The sequence below is a fragment of the Rhipicephalus sanguineus genome, chromosome 3 (assembly GCF_013339695.2).
Source record: "Rhipicephalus sanguineus isolate Rsan-2018 chromosome 3, BIME_Rsan_1.4, whole genome shotgun sequence".
In the NCBI taxonomy this organism is placed as follows: Eukaryota; Metazoa; Arthropoda; class Arachnida; order Ixodida; family Ixodidae; genus Rhipicephalus; species Rhipicephalus sanguineus.
This window is the reverse complement of record NC_051178.1, coordinates 136085161-136105048: the sequence shown is the minus strand read 5'-3', so window position 1 is coordinate 136105048 and position 19888 is coordinate 136085161. Positions and strand designations below refer to the sequence as shown.

General features: G+C 45.1%; 1 protein-coding gene across 9 annotated transcripts in view; it reads right to left on the bottom strand.

Moving 5' to 3' along the window:
* LOC119387228 (PHD finger protein 20) overlaps positions 1–19888 on the bottom strand; it is a 70458-nt gene that overhangs the window by 3905 nt on the left and 46665 nt on the right. For 4 of the 9 annotated variants that reach the window (XM_049413427.1, XM_049413431.1, XM_049413430.1 and 1 more), the window contains exons 5-17: positions 19271–19505; positions 18618–18757; positions 18002–18077; positions 15903–15980; positions 14454–14501; positions 10721–11119; positions 9209–9664; positions 7903–8033; positions 7531–7633; positions 6178–6228; positions 4947–5148; positions 4339–4612; positions 1998–2313 (exon numbers count right to left, since the gene is read on the bottom strand). In XM_049413427.1, coding sequence (XP_049269384.1) covers positions 1998–2313; positions 4339–4612; positions 4947–5148; positions 6178–6228; positions 7531–7633; positions 7903–8033; positions 9209–9664; positions 10721–11119; positions 14454–14501; positions 15903–15980; positions 18002–18077; positions 18618–18757; positions 19271–19505 — 2509 coding nt within the window. The remainder of the gene's footprint in view (positions 1–1997; positions 2314–4338; positions 4613–4946; positions 5149–6177; positions 6229–7530; positions 7634–7902; positions 8034–9208; positions 9665–10720; positions 11120–14453; positions 14502–15902; positions 15981–18001; positions 18078–18617; positions 18758–19270; positions 19506–19888) is intronic. The other 5 variants (XM_049413429.1, XM_049413428.1, XM_037654549.2 and 2 more) reach the window with 5 other exon arrangements.

Sequence of the window (19888 nt, the reverse complement as noted above, 5' to 3'; positions counted from 1 at the left end):
GGAGGTAAGCAATGGCTGCTAATGGGAATGAGAGACAGAAGAAGTTGGCTTTTAGCTAACACTTACACTTCTACTTCTACTAACGTTTCCTACTGGAACATGCCAATGGCTGCTAATGGGGAATGAGAGACAGAAGAATTCGGCTTTTAGTTAACGCGCACGCTGCGAATTTTTTATTGTTCAACAACGCACAGGAAAAATCTCCCACCGGCACCACCTTGGAGGTCAAGATCTGGTACTAGCGTTACGACTGGTTACGCACTACTACTACTACTACGACTACGAGAGACGAACGGGTGCCGCCTTAAGGAGCTTCGCCCCTAAAACAGGCATTTATAGGTACTATAAAAATGCTATAAAGGCCCTTCTTAACCTTTAATTCATGCTCATATATCAAGGTGGCGCGATAGGAGCACAAGGAACAAAATTGGCATTTGCCTAAAATCCGGTCTCTAGTGATAACTGTTTGCTCAAGTTGAGCTGTCATCACTAAAATGTAATCTGTCATCTATCCTGTGTGCATTTGTAAGCTCAAATACGTTTTGTAATTGCAAGTTCCATGCAAGCAATGTGTAAATGTCTTCAGAAGGGTCAAGCCACGCATCAAAAGGACACTAATGAGGGAGAGAGAGGGAGAACAATTTTATTCATATTAAAAAATTGCCCTTCCACAATAGCACAAACGCCAATCTTGCTGGAAAAAGATGCTTGGTAAGACCAAAAACACACAAAAAGTACATAACTATAGTGATACCACCTTCAAGTTCCCAAGCCAACTTGCCGTGACCATGTAGATTTTGACTGTGCCCTGCTGCGGCCTACGTAATTTTTATTAGTCCAAATGAATTGCATTGTGTACAAGGGGAGCCAGAGACTTAACGTTGCGAGTTTAAGGATATTTTATCAAGCCAATGTAGCAAAAATACGAAAAATAGATTTTGAAATCTGAGAAATTATGCCGACTCAGGTGCTGGAGTTCTGGTGCAAAATTAAAAAACCGAATTCTGACCATCATTTTCTCTTAATAATGAACCTATCATGACGAAGTTAACGACAATGAAGTTGTCAAAGGATGTGGGAATTCAGGCGTCCGCGCCAGTGGCTCGTCGCCATCTTTCCTTGGAGAATTCTCGTGTCCCTCTCCTCTCGACCGGACGGGTGGCAGCTGGTCATAAATCGCTGTCACTTTGCTGCCACCCCGCCCTCGAAGGTTAAACACAGTGTCCCATTGGCCCAGTTTTGGCGGGATTTGGACCTTGCTCGCGCTCGCCTAGAAGCGGCGGGCGCGCGACCGAGGTTCGGAGAGACCACTTGGGGACCTCGAAGGGTGCGTACGTGTTTTGGCCGCTCCGGCCGGCGGCGATCCTTTGTTCTTTGTTCTTCGCCGCCGGCCGGCGGTTACGTCGTTTTGTCGAGGCTCGGCCTCAGCGGGCGCGCGCTACCCTCCGCGGTCTCGAAGTCCCGAGGCAGCGCCTCGCGATCGTGCACCGTATGTTCCTTTTAAGTGTTCCTTTGTCTGTTCTGTTTCTTCTGCTCTGGGGTGCGAGATCGCGGGAGCGCTGGCTGAAGGGTAGGTCGGCTCTCCAAACCTGGTTCTTTGTTTGTTTGTTTGTTTTGTGGGTGTGCCATTCGCGGCCACATTTGGTAACAATTGTATTAGCTGATTGGTGTCCTGTGTAACTATCTTACGTGCGATTGGTTGTAACGAATTATTGTTCTCTTGTATTAAAATCCCCTGTAATAAATCACTGATTTGGAGAGTGTCGCCTAGGGTCTCCCTGGCTGCACGCGATGGCTCGCCGTCCCTTCGCGGTGACGGGCCAAGTTCTCGCGCGCAGCAGTTCGAACGGTACACGGCGCGGGACGAACGAGGACGCGGCAGCCTGCATAAGCTCCCAGTGCACGAACCTGCGGTGGTGCTGGACGACGACACCACAAGGTTAACTTATTAGCCTAAACACATTCAGAGTACCATTTTCAAATAGCTATGAGCTCACCTCGAAGCTGCTCTTCTAAGGCATCCATCCTCTCTTCCAGTTGGTCCTCCAGATCAAGGACATGATGCAACAAGTTTATCTTGCAGCCTTCAACATCCAGGCTCTCTGCCTCTGTTCCATTAGCCTGCTTCACCGCACCGCTGCTCTTTGTCGGTGAAACACTGGGTGTTGCGGTAGCAGAAGTGCTGCTGCCCCTGCCGTCCTCGTCAGTGTTGAGCGAAGTTACTTCTTCTTCACAGCCAATGACGTCCAGTTCGTCCCCTTTGTTGACAACCTCTTCAACACAGCCGACTTCAAAAGCCTCCATGGCCATGTCCTGCACAAGTGTTGCATTCCATCTCCATCAGCATGGCTTCAACCCTCACACACTGATTAACAGCTTCTAGGTACAAAATAAGACAGTCTGGCTAGTTGGAACAGAGACATTAATAGGTAATTTGCAGCTCTGAGTGGGAAAATAGAAAGGAGGACAAATGAACAAAAAGCCAAAAAGAGCACCATAAGTTTTCTAAGTACAACTGCTTCAACATCTTGCATCTGCGTAGTGAAGAAAGAAGTGAAGAGCACTTCATACATATACAAATGGTAGTGCTTTCACTGTGTTTCATAATGCAGTAGTATGCTTTTCACTCTAATACACAAACACACATAACTGGAACTCCTTCCTCCTAACTAGAATACAGCACTATATTGCCACAGATTTACTTTACTGTATGCCAAATGCATGTTTGACACCCATCTAAAATGCCATGTTAGCAGCCCACTACACAAACCAGCCAAACACCACAAGACCTCGCTGAATCATTATAAAGATCGCTTTGGTTTTGTTGCTGCCATCTGTTATAGACGCATGTAACTGACACTGGCAGGCAGACCACAGAGACCAGGCGGCATAGTTGTAGCATAGTATGTATAGGCTTTTAAGTTAGATTGACCCTAGCTGTCGAAGTCAATCCGCAGTTGTAAAGTGACGTCTGGGGAAAGCTTTACTGAAATAATTTTCCAAAACATTTCATTACTGGACATGTTAGAATAAATTTAACTGTCCTGCTACCATGACTTGAGGAGGTGAGCTTCGCTGCCAGGGCGCACTCTCTCCCCATGTGCTTCACACAGCGGCCACATCAGTGGAGCTCCTTTGCATTCTTTCAAGCTCTGGAGAAGAGGGAGCGTGTCATGATGACGTGACGAGCCCTGAGCATTGTTTACAGTGCAGCTCTTAAGTGCCTGTTCGTGCATCTCATGTCTGTGTAAATGAGCAAACACTCCACTGGTACAGGAGAAGATGAAAGAGCGAATGCGGAGTGCAGCAGGGGATGAATAACAGCAATAGCTGAGAGAGCAAGAGGACAGAAGTGGACGAAGGTACGGCGGAAGCATAAGCAGAAAAACGGAGGAGAGAAGTGACTGAGAAAACGGCGCCGAGTGAGCGCAGGTCTCTGTAGTGACCAAGAGGTAGCCCCAGGGTAGCGTGCGGTCATCCGTTTGCAAACGAATTCATAGGCAAGATGTCTACCGATTCCATAATGAGGAAACAATGTGGTGCATAAGTAGAGGTCTGTCTACAGCGACTGCTGTGAAATGCACCCGCGCATCAATGCAATGTGCCGCGCAACACATGGTCTGCACAAGCCGCGCTACTTGCAGTGTTCTCTTAATGATAATGCAAAATATTAGGCTCAGCCAACTCTTTCTGAACAACGAGCGATGGAGCTGGTGGAAATGCTTCACCTGCCGCTGCTGCTAAACGAAAGCCATCAAGCAGAGGCTCTGTTGCGCTGCTGAAGCATCCAGTGGTTTTCACTGCCACAGCAGTACCCCGCCATTTGCGCTGCCGCGACATCCCGCACATGTCTGACACAAAATCTTTGCCTCATACATTGCAGAATGAAAAAACCCGAACAGCTGCGCTCAAATTTTGCACTACGGATTACCGTAATGACTGGTGAAAATTTTCTTTTTATATGTATTGCTATGTATGCATGCGTGAGTCTGACCTTTCACCCTCGAAGCACAATGCGGCTCCTGCATAAGGAGAAGCGTGCGGCCTTCCATTTCAATTTCAACCGCTTTAGCGCCATGCAGACATTTCATAATTTGCAGATACTATTGCCAGCCACCAAGCGATCTACGGGCCGTGCTTGTTTGTTTGCAATGCCTTAATGTGGTAAGGGGCCCTTTAAACAGAACCCACCAAAACAGAAGGCATAATCATAATGAGTAAACCATACTCAACTAAACATTTATCTGTAAAATTGTCTAAGTGAGTTAACTCAAAAACATGAAATGCATTAAGCACCAGCAGGGACAGCAATGCAAGCTTGTGCCTCCTCTTTCTTACCTGCACCAGAAGATCACCTGCACTGCTGTCACCACCAGTGCTGATAATGACATCTGGAGCTTCCTGTGTCAGCTCTGTGGTGGCTGTGTTTTTTTCAGGTGCGAAGTAAGCGTGATCATAAGTTGACAGGTGCATGTGCCCACCCGGCCTTAGCTCATCCTTTTCAGGGCTACTGGGTGTGGCGTCTTGCTTCTCGAGGATATCAGCAACCTCACTGACACTTCTTTTCACCCATGGCGTAGTGAAGTACTTCAAGTCAGGATGGCTCTTCTCACTGAAAGGTAAAATGAAGCACTGCATAAAACAATGTCTATCTCTGCTACGCAGCACCAAGGAACCTCAGCAACATGCTGGCAGTTGAAATAACGTAAATTTTCACAGTGCACTTTGTAAAATTTCAAATTATAATGAATTGCACAAACAGAAAAGGAGCAGCAAGGTTTCACCCACCACAGAAAAAAGCCTTTATAGAGCAGGGAAGCCACACACATGCACACATGTACACACACAATGAGCTCAAAAATGGGAGGACACAACACGTCCTTTTTCTGCGTGAAACGTGCCTCGACAAATGACTAAAACACTACATAAAAATGCCAATTTGTTACCTTGCCACGTTGATCTTATGGGTGATGCTATGGAGCACAGCCCGGACATTGTGCACAGAACACATGAGCTCATGGGAGGCCTTGATATGCTCAGGGTTGGGAAGGTTAGCGGGCCTCTCTTTCAGAAAGCCGAAGGAGGCTAACTTGCCATGATGGAACCAATCAGGGTCCAGCTTTGACCGAGAACTTTCTTGCGTGCTTGCTAAAAACAGTCAAGGAAAAAAAAAAGAGAGAGATGAGTCGGGTCACACATCCTCTACTCTGTTTTTCTATTAGCGCCTTAACAGTAAAAGGAGCACAGGCTTGTGTAACACGCGAGTGTGTGAGCGCTGCACACGACGTGTAATGAATTTTTAAAACTGAACACAGTTTTTAAAAGCTCCTTACGCATGTACCACAGCTCGGTATCTTCTAGTCTATTCCTTGAAAACATGGACATCTCGGAGGGGCAAGAAATTGCAACATTGATTTATGGAACCTGTTGCAATGGCAGAAATGTGGCCGGACAGCAATAGAGTCATACCTCGTAAGCTGAACTTCTGAAGATAGCAGTGTTTGGCGATTATGGCTTTCAAAAAGTGCTACAACATACATTAGTGTTGTTTCAGTTTCAGTTAACAGCCCCTGCTTCCTTCTACAGACATTTTTTAAAGTGACGTACGTCCCTTTATGTTGACACTGTACTGGGCAGAAAATCAGCTTCCAGCACTTACCACTCACACATATTCAAATTCACAGGTACGATTAAAGCAAAATTCTGCTTAGAGTCACTGATCTAAGAACTGTCCTATCCTGCAAGGCACAACTCATAGACACTTGCAATCGCAATCTTCAAGCACTACAGCAAGACCACTTTCGCAAGACTCACAACACCACCGCTGCCCAGAAAGGATGTCGGTAGTAATGTAAATTAATTTCTGAGGTATGCACAAAAACCGGAATTACGAGGCAAGCCATAGCAGCGAATTCCTGAATAATTCTCACTACCTGGACGTCTTTTTAACTTGCACCTTAATACAAGTACACTGACATATTAAAAGAAAAACAGTCTGCATTATTAAAGAAAGTAGTAACAATGTAAAAAAACCTTTAGGAGCAGAGCACGCATAATTGAAGAAGATGTAATGGCAACCATGCAGCAAGCAAGAGTTCGAGCAAAAGCATGCGAAAGGCGCCAGTTTAGCAGCGCTAAAAGAAAGGACGCGGCAAAAGCATCAAAGAAATTAAACACCTGAGCCAAGTTCTTGGTTGCACTCCGTTGCGGCCTGCAAGTCCGTATTATCTAAAAATGAGAATCAACAATGGTTTCAGGCAATTTAGAAAGGAGTGCAGAGGTTCTCCAATTGCTCCAATCAAAAAGAAAAACAGACCATCCTTAACACTTCAATGCTGGAATACAGTGAACATAAGTCACAGTAGTGACCTGTGTAGTGCTGATGATGAACTGACATGCAACAAATCCTCAAGATGAGAAAGGGAAAACCTCATGAGCAGAAATGAGAAAATATTGAACACTGAATAACAGAACTTAGGTGTGTCACGAGTTGGCGCATTTTGTAGCCGAAACGCACTCATCAATTATAATTATTATACAGCCACATCGTAAATCCAATTACGTTTATATATAGTATATATGAAAGCAGAGCCTTCTCCCGTAAGCAGGAACCACTAGAATGTATTTGCAGGATTTTAATACTGTACCTACTTCTAGCAAAAACTAGGTCAATGAGCCACTATTTCACCCTTAGGAAATGATGCTTTGCATGTGAAGTTTTTGACAAGGCCTGAACATTTGGAGAAAAGCCTATATGACTGCAACAATTCTGGCAGATAAATTGTAGCTGACCGCTCCGTAACACCATCAACTACATTTCACAGAATGCCATGCAAAACAATTAACTTTTGAAGTAGAAAAATGTATGATAACGAAAAAATGTGAATGAATATGCACATGAAGGCATTCATATTTACGTACCAGGCATTCTTAAGATACAATCTTTTTGGCAGATAGTCTGGAACTAATCTAGCACATTTTGACCTCCTTTACAAGCATGTACTCAGTGTAATTTAAGTGCTTTACTCAAGCGAAAGAAAGAATTTGAAAGAGCGCTATGGTGTTAAGTTAAACATTTCGGCTGTGCCAACTGCATGGCCATTGCACGGTAATAAATAAGACACACCCTATGCTAAGCAGCACAATGTTCTATGGCATTTCTTTGGCATAACCTAACACCAAGTCGAGACCTGCAGAAGCGGTGGCGGCAGCCAACATTGCTGTAGTTGATGTCACAATAGAAATAAAACAAGCTTTACAAGTAACGTTAACAGTGCATTGACACGGGAAACTCGTAGTAGGCATCTCATGGTAAAGAGAGGTTGTGCAAATAAGCAACTAAGTTGTGCAACTGTGCACAAGCTATGCGCAACAAGTATGCCACTCGCGCTAGGCAGTTCAATTCCTTGTTAAAGATGAATTCGATAAGTCGATAAGCGAGAGCCTTACATGCATGCAGCAGCAAAGATACTACCAGAAAGGCACAAGCGTACACTACTAAGCAATCTTTTTATGTGTTTATGCTTTTACCTTTGGGTGCAACACACATGTAGCAGATGTACTTGTCTGGGACGTCTTTTTCTTCCTCAATTTTGAAGCATGCTCCGTGCTGCCATGTGAGGCAGACTTCGCACTGTGAAAATAGACAAAGACCAGTGAGATCGGAGTCTTTGTCCTTACAACGTACTCATCGCAGCATGACAAAAGAGAAGCTAAAGCTGCCGTGAGGTAGGTCACTATTATTGACGATAATGTTGGTGAGCAGAGAATTTCAATGCGATCAAACAAGCCTGAATGACAGAGAATAAAGTGCCTGACCACTGCTTGATGAAACACATATAAACAAAGGGAGAGGTGCATGTGAAAATACAACACCCACAGAGGACTAAACAGAACTCTTACCTGCATCATGAGGCCACTTTCCTCTTCACAATTGCACACGCACATTACAACTTCGTCACTCTTGACCTCTACAGACGTGTCACCATCAATTGTTGGCGTACTCTCGGGTCCATGCCCTGAAGTCTCCTTAGCTGTGCAAAAGTAAGCGCAGGCAACGTTATTTTACCATAAAAATGCGCTGTAAGCACATTTTTAAGTAAAGCAGATACACATTAGAAAGCAAAGAATACAGGAAAATGTGTTTGAAGGCACGCTAAGCAATCCTACCTGTATAGTCGAGCCATTTAGGAACAGAGTAGTGAATGTTAAAACAATTCCATTAGTAAATCTAATGTCTGTGATTAGGTTTCTTTTTTTTTTTTTAATACACAGACAAAGACCTCAATGTAGTCGTGGTGCCTTGATGTACACAGTTTTTACTTGGTGTGCGGTCTCTGTCAGTACATGGCATGTCAAAAGCAAATCATGAATGAACTTCTTGAAAAGATGGGCACAAATTTAGACACCAAGAAAGTGAGACAACAAGACGAGCGCCTTTCATTTTCGTGGTGTCAAATTTGCACCTATCCTTTCAAGATGCTTCACCAACTAGCCCCTCAAGAAATACTTTTATGTAAGAACAATGGACTGATGAGCCATCAGAAGGAACGCAGATCATGTCGGATGCACACGTTCAAAATTCATGGAAACAGTTTGGAGCTTTGTCTAGATACAAGATTAAGCACACAAATGAGAGTGTGTGCTTTTAAGACATGCGAGCTGCTCGCCCACGAACCCGAAGGATGATTTAATGACTGTAAGCCCATATGTATGCATTATCCCAGGATAGATTACCAATCAGCCACCTGTGCGAAAAGCTTTCTGCCACTGCTTGAAGTCTCTTAGCACATGTCCCAGGGGCAAGTTTTCATCAAAGCCATAGTACCCAAATTGTTAGACCTAACCAGCATTGCTTCCTCAGGCGTTGGCAGCTGAAGCTGCGGTATCATGCCGAAGAGAATTGTTTCGTGAGAATCTGTGCTGGCACCGGTGAAACATTATACCATTATAATCTTACACCTAAAATTTAGCTGCATTGGTAGCTTGTTTCAGTGCGTTATCATACTTCCCCTCTCCTCACTTTTCGCAACTGTGTCCTCAAAGTTTCCGGGAACTTCAGCTAAAGCCGGTGCAAGAAGCTGGCACTATACTAGACGTAAAAGATCAATGTAGTTTATCTTTAGTGATCATGCTTTTATCAAGCTTCTTGTTCTTATGTTCAACAGAAACTGCAAAAAGAACCAGGGTAGCAGAGCAAGACGGTCACCTGTCTCGGAAGTCTTTGCCTTACGGCCGCTTTCTTCCTTAACCGTGGCACTGCGCTTGCTCCCATCATCAGACTTGTCACTGCGCGTGCTCGAAGTGCGCTTGCGCTTGCGGTCACTTGCAGATCCGGCCGACGTCCTGCGACTGGCCGCAGCCTCCATGTCGGCTATCAGCGCTTTCTCTGTCTTGGCAATCTTGCGCTTCTCCCGGCCTTCGACCAGAGTTGTGAAGTGAGGTATGAAGCGCATGCGCCTTGGCTTGGCAAGCGGAACTGTTGCTCCGGTGGGGGTGGTGGTGACCGGAGTGGGAGCCACTGTCGCTGCAGCTCCCTGCTGTGCCTCAGTGGCTGGTGTAGGTGTCAGGAGAGCTCTGAGGGAATGCTCCAGTGCAGGGGTCTGCTCTGGTACAGTCTGTGGTACTGGCTGCTGCTGCTGCTGCTGCTCAGAAGTTGGTGCACCTGGAAGAGAGGAACGCAAATTTAAACTGGCTGTGCGGGCCCAAGCAAATGTCATTAAAAGCATAAGGCATTGGGTTTCGTTAGCATCGTGCCACCTGTGGCACCACTGACAAATTCCAGATGGTGGCACTTCGTACGTGAGCGCGAAATATATAGAACATGTGACAAACCATTTTTACTTCCGCTGATCCCAAGCTATGGCAACAAAGATGCAATAATGCACCCCACAGCAGTGTAGGAGATGCAGCTGTTTAGATAGTGACCATCAATCCTTGCTAAAACTGGCCTCTACATAACTACAGCTGTGTTTCATAGTGCATGTGGTCACGATATGACCCAACTGTCCTTGCTTTGCCTCAAATGTCTGAATTACTTGTACTGAGCTTAGTAAAGACCAGAATATAGGTCAAATTAAGGGAAAAAAAGAAAAGGAAAGAAAGAACGCAGTGAAAAGTCAACCCTCGCCTCACACCCGTCATTGGCAGAAAAGCTTTGGAAGTCTGGCAACTACGAGCAACAGAAGTGAACTATTTCTACCGCCATTACCATCATCAGTGTCACTTTGTTTACTACCAACCTTGTGTTGCAGGTGGCCCTATATTGTGTTTTCATTATGTCTTGTGAATCTATTTCGGCTCCGGGCTGCTTCCCCCTAGTTCCTGTTGAAAACAAGCGGCGGCTGACGACAACTCACCTTAGCGTTCAAGAACACAGCAACTGAGTTCGTGACAGCAAGTAGAAATCTGGCAGCACACTGCGAGTTTGGGAGTGTGTGAGGGAAGTGTTGGGATACTAGCGCAGGAAAAGATGAATGCGACCGACAGCTGTGAATCATAAATAATAAATAAAATTTTTACAGTACATGTGAACATAATTTAGTAATATTATTCCCATGAAAAACTGGGGTGCGATGGCAGGAGAGGTACCTTTGCTAAAGTGTCTTTACTCTAAAGGTGATATAAATTAATAGTATTAATTTAAAAAAATTTCTTTAAATTTCACAAGAGAACATCAGGTCTTAAAAACCCCGAACGCAAAAAACTCTTGTCAAATTACCTGTTTCAGTTGGTTCTTCCAATACTGCTGGAACACTAGCCGTGTCAGGACATGCAGATGATTCGACAATGTGCGGTCCATTTCCCTCCTGGTGACTGATAGCCTCAACTGGTTCTTCGCATGCTGCCTCAGGCACGGAAGTCACTGAAGGATGCTCCGACTTGATTTTCCCCAGCTCTTGGCCCAACTCAACTGCTTCACAGGAGACTGGCAGAGACTGTTCCGGAGTTGCACTTGGCGGAGTACGATCAGGCGTTGCCGGCAACACGGGCTTGTTCCCATGGTAGTGCTTGAGGTGTGATGCCAGCAGGGGTTCCTTGCGGAAACTCTTGTTGCAGCCCTCAAAATGACACTTGAAATGGTTGTGATCCTCTTCGATAATAAACTCCTTGGGGGCAACTGTGCAGAAAACAGCAAGGTGAGACGAATGATTTCTGAAAGAATGTGATTTCCAAAAGTTCCAAGAAAGGAAGAATCACGGGACAATTTTCCACAGGAACCACACAAACACAACCACCACTTACACACAAACACACACATTCTTGATACAGCTGCAATCACAAAGTTTAACTTAATGAGCCCTGTAACAGTTCTCTGAGTAATCATACAAAGACCTCACCATTGGACTCTACTGCCTCATTAATCTGCTGCCACAGATATTTATTGAATCCATCAAATACATGTAATGTTATAGGTAGTTATTGTACAAGGCATGCACCTTCCTTTAGTTGCTATGAGTGCGCTGGAAGCTACACAGGGAACGGATAACAAGGAGCAAGGTGACAACAAAAATAATGCCAATGCGCATCATGGCCTTTAGCTGTTTACCTCTAGCCCATATGTTCCTGAGAGGGGGTTCATGACCGGCGCACAACCCTATGTAGACAAAGTGAACGAAAAAAATGTATCCAAGAAATAGACCACCTTAGTCCTAAGCATAGGTCGGCAATAAAAGGTGTAACTCACTCAGACTCACTCAAGAAATATATTGCTGCGGTGTGGTGTGGATACTCGAGGCACTGTTGCCACTCGGACACAAACGAAGGCGGTTGGCTGTTGTAGCTATAACTGCTGCGGGGGGCATAAGACGTCACAACGTAAGTAGCTGTTGGTGGCAGAGCCCTCAGCCGTGGACTGCGATTGGAGTAGCTGTGCTTGTCGAAACTCGCAGCATTGATGCTTGTGGATGGTGTATTACACTGCGGGTCTCCAGCTTGCACGGGAACAGAGACATGGCGACGCAGTTCCTCACGTACAATCTCACGAATGGTGGAGGAAAGGTCGGCAGGTAGGGAATTTTGGCAGGCATCGACTGTGGCAACAGTCGTGACGTTGGCCGGACGTCCGAACTTCGATGCGATGCGACAAGTTTTAAGAGTCTCAAAGGTTTGGCAGTGTTTAATCATGTCGGCCACACATTCCAGACACTCCTTGCCAACAAGGAAGTGGTAGACGTCATAGGCAATTCTCTTGAGTATATGGCCCACTTTGTCTTCTTCCGTCATGTGGGCATCCACTGACTTTCACAACTTCAGGATCTCTTCTAAGTAGGTTCTGCATGTCTCACCGGTGACTTGAGCCCTCTGTGACGTCTGCTCAGCGCATTTCTTTTAGGGGCGTAGCTCCTCTTAGTCTAACCTTGTCATGCGTCCGGTGTAACCGGCAGTATCTCCCGAACAGTATAATAGATGGCGCTGTCTCATAGAAGTACATACAAACTGCAGTTCAGGGACGACATTCTAGATGGCGCTGTACACAATCTGTGTCATCATCACCATTTCTCGTCTCATTTCCTAGATGGCGTTGGTCCAATAGAATTGTGTGCAATTTGGCGCTTGTGTGAATCGACACTAGATGGCGCTGGAAGTGCCGCTGCTCTCCGATTGGCTGCTGCGCGGGGATGTGCGGGCAGCGAGCGCCTCTCTCATTCTCCTGGATCGTTGCTGTACGTGTCGGATCGTTGGTGGAGCATGGACGATGCGCAGCAGCGGGCACTCGCTTGGCGGCAGCCAGGTGGATCTCAAGACGGTGCGTGCCAAGGACGCCGCTGCGAAACGGGCTCAACGAGAAGCGGATCCCGAGACCATGATTGCTTCAGGAGCTTCGCCCAAGCTCTTCATCACTCACCCGTGGATATGCTGTAATTTTTTCGTTGCTGGGTCTCCAAAGCATTTCTTTATTTTCTCCACAAATTGGTCTCAGGTTGTCAAAGTCTCTTCGTGGTTCTCAAACCATACCAGTGCCATGAAATCTAGGAACAGCCCTAGGTGAGACAGCTGGCTAGCCGCATTCCAACCGTTCGATCGGCTCACCCGCTGATAGTGGCTAAGCCATTCGACCAAGTCATCGCCAGGTTTCCCTGTGAAGGTCCACAGCTCCCTGTAGTGGTACGGCGATGTATTTGCGGATGGCTGCTGGTTGTCCACGTCCGAGCTCATTTCTTGAGGTAGTGGTGCCAAGCCCGCTAGTCGATGGCTGCGGCAAACATTGTATTGTTGCGGTTCCGTCGTTAGGGGATGGTGTCTTCCCGGTATCACTTGGTAGTAGCTAGCTTACCCAGCACCTTCCACCACAATTGTGACGATAGAATGTGGTTATTTACAAGATGGGCAATGCAGAGGTGTAGCTCAGCGAAGAGACAATGGCGCCGCTCGCGAGCCAGTCCAGCCTCGCTCTCCTCTTCGTCGAATCTTCGCTAGCGTGTTTCAATATTTTGCGCTTAGGACTCGCTCGGACTCAGACACACCAATATTTTCCTCAACGGACTCACTCAGACTCAAACTCACTAAAAATTTTACTCAACCAAACTCACTCAAACTCACCAAGATATTATTCACCCGGACTCACCAGGCTAAGACTCGCCACCCGATCTGAGTCTGAGTGAGTCGACTCACGAGTGAGTTTGCCGACCTATGGTCCTAAGTCAGTTCAACAGGACATATACGTAGTAGCCATATCGAGATTGGCACACTGAAGCACTTTCAAATGGGCTAAATACAAAAAGATAATCTGCCAAGGCGCCTAGCTCACGAGGCGCACAGAAGGGAGCTAGAGGGAGCTGGCAAGTGTACTGGTGGTTTTGGAGATGACGATATGAATTGGCAAGTGGCCTAGCGGGCTCAGTACGAGACAAATAAACATAACTAATGGTTAGCAATAATGATATGAGAATTTTCATGCGATCAAGAAATCGGCCCGTATAAATCTGTCGAGCCCACTTTTTGCTTAGTAGATGGCACCAGTGCGAATTTGGCACCATTGCGCTCTTTGGCCATCCATGGCCCTTGCGCCACAAAACCCCACTAACCAACCAGTGCAAATGAGAGAGCAGCAAGCGATCGTTACCCTTTTTTTTTACTTGAAATCGTAAATTCCCTGCTGCATGCAATACAATAATATTAGGCTCACATATTCACAGCAGCACTGACTGCAGATCGACAGCATTTTCTGACAACATTCAAAAAAGTGTTGCAGGGCTCCATAAAGAACTATAAACTGAGGAAAGGTGATTTTTTTCTACAGATGAAGAGGCCTTTCAAGAATGCGTGGCTGTGTACAGGTGCGATAGGGTTATTTACCATGAGAAAAAAAAAAAAAAAATCAACCACACAATACTGAAATATAAATGTGCATGCTCTAAGCTCGAGCTTATTTTTTAGTTGTGTGCTTGTGCATGGCATGCTCACTGTCATACATTAAGTTAAAACAGTGCAGAGCAAGGATAATGGCTTACTTCGTCTGCCATCTGGCGTGTACTGCGCAGGTGCCGAGACGTCTAAGCCTTGGGATGTAAAAGAAAGAAAAAGAAGAAAATAAGTTAAGGGAAATTTAAGTAAAGAAGAAGCCACTTAAACATTACAGTGACGAAATCCGATTAGCCTTGCAACTCCCTGTGGACACTTGGTGCTTGAATAAAGTGTGGCAAGTACATGTTGTTCCAATGTAAGCAGGGTCAATGACAACTGGTAGAGCCCAAGTGCTGTTATGCCGTGTATAGCTGCAATGACATTTCCCTAGGCACACACTTCAAACGACACACACACAAACTTCTTTGCCCAAAACAGTCAGAAGGTTAACAACACAAAGTCGACTTTCCCTAATTTGTTTCTTAGAGACACAAGTGGTGCTGTTACTATGTGACTGCAAAACATATTTTTATTAACTAATGGTGCCCTGGAATCATCTTTTTTTGAAGCCTCAGAAATACTTCGAAACAAGTAAGGCATCTCTGAGAAAGTACTTCCAAAATAACTTTCGAAGGACCTATTACTAGTGGTGATACCATAATTTCTTGTGTATAACCTGCACAATGAAAACTCTGAATTTGGAGCTAAAGTTGGGGTGCTAGTCATGTGAATTTCGGTGAGCAATGTGTCTTAAAGGCAATGCAAGGAATGCGGCAGTGACGGTGACGGCCGAAACTGACAATAGGAGAGGACGGGGAGAGTGACACGGGTGGCTGAAACTGAGTGGAAACGAAGTTTTTTGCCGTCTTTCAGCACAGTGGAAATGTGCAGGGGATACCTTTTAAACACATCGGCGGGTTGCATATGAGGGTACAGGTTATATGAGGCGGGCTATACGTGAGAAAATACGGTACCGAAAGTGCACTGCGCACTTTTCCCACCACCACCCCTCCCCACTTCAATGCGTGAGACACCACGCCTACAGCACTACATTTTGCTAATTTTGGGCAGGTGCGTTTGAGCGTGAACACACAACGGTCACTTTCTCTGGGAAGCACTCAATTTGTTTGAAAATTTGAAATGCAGATTTCAAGATTATAACAGCCTGCAATTAATATACACAGTAACAGTAAAAAGCCGAGCACTGATCTAAACATCTTGCCTGCCTTTTGTCAACTATTGGCTAAATGGCAGACCCCCTAGACATCTGTGCAATGTTGTTAGCATACAGCTGCCCATGACTGACCCATCGCTAGAACCAGGGCTCTGTTAAAAAACCAGTCGCTTAGAAAAGGTTAATGCTACATTTATGAACTCCACGCGCTGCCCAGAACTGCAAAATCTGGCGAGATGTTCAGTGCTCTGTCTCATACCTGCAAAATGTGTTTTTACATCAAGCCCGAGGAGCTATTCAAGATCCCCTTATAAAAACAAAATCAACACACAATGTGCATGCTCAAGAAAGAAAGATGAACAAGGTGGAATGAGTGCCCTACCAGAGGATGCACAGTAATCTTGAGCCGTGATGGAGTGTGTAAAATCAGGTGAGGAGTGAGGACTACCATCTGTAAGATCTGTTAATAAAGGCGAGACATGCAATTAGCACTGCACAAAAATACGCAGTAGTCTAACAAACCATGCGATGCGGTAACTTGCGTTAGGTTACAGTAAAACTCACACAAACAAGTGGAGTTACTAGGAACTTTTGAAGAGAGATGTTGACTTGAACGACAAGCTAGAGTTGTTAGTGCTACTACAGGTACTATTTAGTATTCTGAGTAAGGCATATGCTGTGACCACAAACACACAAACAGCACTATCCCCACAGACACAAGTTATGTAGTATTCATAAACTTTCGTTAAAGGAGCCGTGACACCAAATTTGGAAACTCGAGATGCTTGTGTTGTTTGATAGTCCTGCATGCGTGGGCACTTTTGACCAATTATGAGTGACGAACGTTGCCATTAGGGTATTTTAATTTGGTTTTAAAGTAAGCACGAGTGCACATCTGAGTTTTCAGAACCTCACGACATCGCCACTAGTATGATGAAGACAGAGGCCCCGCGTGGCGTTTCACGAGTAAAACAAGTATTGTTGATGTCAGAGAATATTTGCGGGGTGCGCATAATGCCCCGACTGGCACCAGGCGAGGACTAATGTTCGTCACCCCTCTCGCTCTGTTGTCGGGCAGCTCTCAAAGTAGTTCTGGCTGCTTCGGCCAGAACTTTTTTTTCTGAGTAGGGAGGAGAGGGACGGGGGGCACATACTTAACAACACCAAAGCACCTGCATCATTTTTATTCTTTAGCGCGTGTGGGTCCCCGATTTGAAAACTGCGCTTTCAACGACACCAAAGCTCGAGTCCATGTGATCTTAGGTGCTCCCCTGCTGTGGGGCACTAGTTTCTTATGGTATTTAAGTGGGTGTTTTGAACTGACGCAAAATTATTCTCAATTAATGATGCTATTATTAATTATATGACGAGTTAGAGCATTTATGATTCAATTCTGAGATTACCAGACACAAAGCTACAAATTGCAGTAAAAAAGTCGAAGACAAAACTTTCGCTGCCAGGGGTCCTTTAAGGCCTGTAAAACTGAGGAAAGGGAATATTGCTCTACATACCAACAGGACATTAATAAAGAGAACCTCGCTCACATCTAGCAGGCAGTATTACATCTTCCGTTCGCAGTGGTCAAAAGCTTGTGTACTGAGTGCCATAATCTACACCAATAATTGTACAGTCAGCACCTGCCCTAGAGCACTTATGAAGTGGAAGGCAGTGCCATTTGTTGAAGGAAGTAGTCGCTGCGATTCAGTAATGCTCCTCGGCAGTTCCAAGATTTTGCCCTATGTATTAAAAGTGTCGATTCCCAAGCAATGGAATTGGCCCACGCTTGTAAACCAGCACCCCACTGCCAAGTATGCCAATGTGTTTTACTGAAGCAATGCGTTTGCTTCAGATGAATAATGATGTTCAAATGGATCAGCAACGTGCTATGCATTCCCACTGCTCTTATATTTTGTTAGTGCTCTAAAATCTATACTACTGTGACATATCTCTGGAATTGGGATACAGAATTTTACACCATCAGCTGAACATCTGGAAGACATCAAGGCACAGATTCAACTGTTTGCAGCTAATAATATATTAGCACAGTCCATGGGTTAGTACCACTAGTAAGACATCCATAAGTTTGGAACAGCTAAGGACAGATGGACACAGTAAAACTGCCTATTTTCACTCATAAGTAGCATGCACTTTTTAAATAGAAAGCATTTTAAATTTAGGTGCTATGCAGTTCTATCTTATTTTATATTTTCGGCGCACATAAAACGGAAATATGCATCTAGAATTGGCACATGCTTGTAAACAGGTTATGTAAACATGTGTTCATTTCTTTTGTCATTAATTAACAACTTTCCCAACAGTCTATTCTTCTAAGCACACTACCAATTGATTTGACAAGGTCGGCAAGTGGGTGTCAGGTCGGTTACAGAGACTCCCATAACACGACAGCCACCACTACCGCTTCTAGCTGCCTCTAAAAGTTGCAGCACAGTACTAATGCACAGCAGGTGAAAGGGACCATACCTTTTGCTGCAGCCGAAGATTTTCTCTCTCGTTTTGGAGAAGGCTCATCCCCCGTAAGACTTGCTTTACGTTTTCCCTGCAATAAAGATCACAGATTCACGGGCAGGTTGCAGACTCAGTCTTGCGACAGGCCACAGAAACCAGAGAAAGGCAAAAGAATGGAAGTTGTTTGTTAACATCTGCAGGTTAGTGTGTTCCCAAACATTACCACACTGAGTCTAAGTAAACTTTGGAACACAATGTACTCCTGCCAGATCAATAAGCCATAATCCAGCCCCAGGCACAAACACCCAAAATTCATATCACCAGAACCTGGTATGGAGGAGTTTTTTAGCACTGTCATCTTGTGTCTTTTGTTCTTACATCATGTAGGGCATGCCAAAAATTATGCTCACAGCATGGTTAGCTATGAAGCATTCTGCAAGTACAATCTGATAGTCTAGTTAAACCAAATGTCTGCATTTCTTGATTCTTAAATTAAAAGTGGCTTTGGATAACTGCACAAGAAAAGGGGCATTCCCCCATACCATGTTTCGAATTGACAACTTGATTGGTGATACAAGGGCAGAGCTGCCCTGTGTCTTTATTTATAGACGTATTGCTTACAAGCACTTACATCATTTCTGCGCTTAGAGCTTATTGCTGCTTCAGGGTAGACTGCTTTCTTGGCCATGAATTTCCCCCCTACAAGCAATATTTTCTTCCTGGACTGTGATGAGGTGCTTGAGGTGCTTGTTGCTGGCGAAGCGCTGGCTTCTGCAAAGTAAATAGGCACTCACATTTTACATTTCACATTTGTTATGCTCAGCGGGTACCACACTAAAATGCCTAATCTCAATGGTGTGATAAGTTAAAGAGCCCCCGACACACGTATGAGCATGGCAAATAGAATCCTGGTGCACAGACCACGCAGTCACAAGTGTTCCGGCAAAATCTACACTTTCAACAAGAACATCGGGAACATTACATGAAAATTATTGCTTGCTGCTGCTTAAGTAAGTAAACTACTTTCAAATTGCTATTGGGTCCTTCGAGCTGGTTTTTGGGCGTGGAAATAGAATGCAATTAACCTTCTTGTAAAAACACACCATGATCCACCAAGTGCAAACAGTACGTGTCGCAGCAGTCTTTGGAATGGTGAGTGACGCTTTGAATACCATGAAGCAATTAACTCAATTATGCCTTCACAGCACTTTCAAGAGTAGTTCATTTTACCGACACAGCTATTTTGGACAAATGGGCGTAATACAAAAGGGAGGAAGAACACACCTCTCTTTTCCTGCCTCCGGGAATCTGACCTGGAGCTCTGCTTGGACGGCCTGGACTTCACCACCTTCTCGCCACTCTTCTTTGTGTCCATGGAGGATTGTGCCTTACCGGTGCTGCCGCCCTCAGAAAGCCTCCGCTGCTCTCCGTGCCTGCTGTGGCTCTTCTTCGAAGAGTCGCTCGATGAATCACGATGGCGCTTGCTTTCGGGTTCCTTCTGAGGTGCGCGAGGAAATGCCTGTACGATTACGAAGGAGTGCCTCTTAGGCAACCAGTACTGCGCTTAAACTACAGCAATGTTTGCTTGCATTCTATGGACAGAAAATAGGAAGGTTTGACTTATAAAGTGTTCTGCCGATTGAATTCCCAATTTTATGAACACGCAGCTCAAGCACACTAACTTGGTTCAAGGCATGCCATGCACACGCTACTCCGACAGTCATGCGACAGAGAAATTGATGAATGTTCTCAAAAAGGGACACTGAAAAGAAACACGAAATCAATTTAAACTGGTGAACTGTCTTTTAGAAATCAATATTTGTTACTTTTGTAATCCCAGTGTAGGTACATCAATGGGATTTCAGGGATTAAACATTTTTTCCCCTCGCATTTTGCTGTTCT